The 1,793-nt window shown below is 43.7% G+C and overlaps 1 protein-coding gene across 1 annotated transcript; it reads left to right on the plus strand.

Annotated features, from left to right (window-relative positions):
* Window positions 1–170: 170 nt before the first annotated feature.
* LOC119587249 (cell wall protein IFF6-like) lies at window positions 171–1,598 on the plus strand. Its single transcript, XM_037936003.1, has 2 exons — window positions 171–182; window positions 366–1,598. Exons 1-2 carry the CDS (start codon window positions 171–173, stop codon window positions 1,596–1,598), a joined length of 1,245 nt encoding a protein of 414 aa, XP_037791931.1.
* Window positions 1,599–1,793: the final 195 nt, after the last annotated feature.

Raw genomic sequence — 1,793 nt, forward strand, 5'->3', positions numbered from 1 at the left:
GGGGAAGAGTTTTTTCTTGACCAAACCAGGAAAGAGATATCGGGTTTACAAAGAAACCGAAAACAGGAAAATGATTGTAAAGACTTTGGCGTTGGGAAAGGGAAGAGTAGACTAGACTAATACTGTAATATATAAGGGACTAATCATACACAGTGTCCATTATCCTCACAATGAAGCTTCTGGTAAGGACAGTGCCTTTGAATCACTGAGACATAACAAGTGATGAAATTACCTTCAATCATTTACCAATTACCATATCGATTACCTTCATACCTTATTTTTAGAGTAATCAATTGTTTTCTTTCGAACTTACGTGTTGGTTTTCAGTGTAACTACCAAAAATCTTTTATTATTTCCATTTTTAGATTCTGCTCTTCAGTGTACTAGCTGGTGCTTCCGCAAAGCCCCAGGGATACAATCTGTCACCACCTTCCGGTTCATCTTTGCTCCCACGAACATGTAGCAACGGGCAGGTGTTGCATGTGGACGGCAGATGCGTAACTCCAAGAGTCAACCGTCGTGTGTTTTTGTATGATGTGCCAAAAACTCCCACACCAGCAGGTCCTCCACCTTTTATCCCTGCACCGACTGTCGAGACCAACCTTTTGTTCATCCGAACTCCTGAAGGAGGACAAGGACCAGATCCTATCGTAGTACCTCCTCCACAAAGGGAACACGTCTTATACATCCTCAATAAGCAATCCGATGAAGGTCAGAAGGTGATCGAAGTTCCAGCTCCGCCACCTTCTGAACCTGAAGTGTACTTCGTCAACTACGCTGAAGGAGAGAATCCAACTCTTCCAAGTGGAGTAGATCTGCAGACTGCCTTAGATGCGGCTTCTGATGGAGGCGGTCAAGTAGTCGGAGGTTCTGGTGCAGGTATTGCAGTTTTTTCTGGAATCAGCAATGGTTTTGGAAACTCGAATGGTATCGGCAGCAACAACGGGCTTACAATTACCAATGGTTTAAGTAGTAACGGTTTCGGAAGTACCAACGGTTTTGGAAGCACCAATGGCTTTGGAATTGCCAACGGATTTGCAAGCACAAATGACTTTGGAAGTACTAACGGGTTTGGAAGCTCCAGTGGTTTTGGAAGTACAAACGGGTTTGAAAACGCTAATGGCTTTGGGAGTACCGACGGCTTTGGACGCACCAGTGGCTTTGGAAGTACCAACGGGTTCGGAAGCACCAATGGTTTTGGAAGTCCGAATGGGTTTGGCAGCAGCAACAACGCCTTTGGAATCACTAATGGTTTTGAGAGCATCAGTGGATTTGGTACAAGTGGAGTGAGCGGCAACGGATTTGGAAGTACTAATGGGTTTGCAAGTCCCCGTAGCTTTGGAAGCGCCAATGGCTTTGTAAGTACCAATGGGTTTGGTAATAGTGGATTTAATAACAACAATGTTTTCGAAGGCTCTTTTACTCTAGGTGGCAATGGTTTTGCAAGCAGCACCAGTCATGACAACGGCATTGGTTTTGCGAGCAATGATGCCCAAGGAAGTAATGGAGGTTTGGCAATTAACGGTGGCAGCGGTATCGCCACTCTCCCAAACAGCGGACAAGCTTCATCACTACCACAGTTGTATACAGCACCTTAAAATGCAACTAAAATAAGATGATTCATATCATAACTTGGAACATAATAGATATGTTCATAAATAACTACTTGTTTAACTAATCTAAGTGCAACTTTGTTATAATAAAACAGTACAACTAAGGAGCATGCAAATTTTCTTATCCACACCCTCCTCACCCTTTCATTGACGGCTTATTTTGATGACTTCTCAAGCCGC

Source organism: Penaeus monodon, chromosome 22, assembly GCF_015228065.2.
Source record: "Penaeus monodon isolate SGIC_2016 chromosome 22, NSTDA_Pmon_1, whole genome shotgun sequence".
NCBI classification, from domain to species: domain Eukaryota; kingdom Metazoa; phylum Arthropoda; class Malacostraca; order Decapoda; family Penaeidae; genus Penaeus; species Penaeus monodon.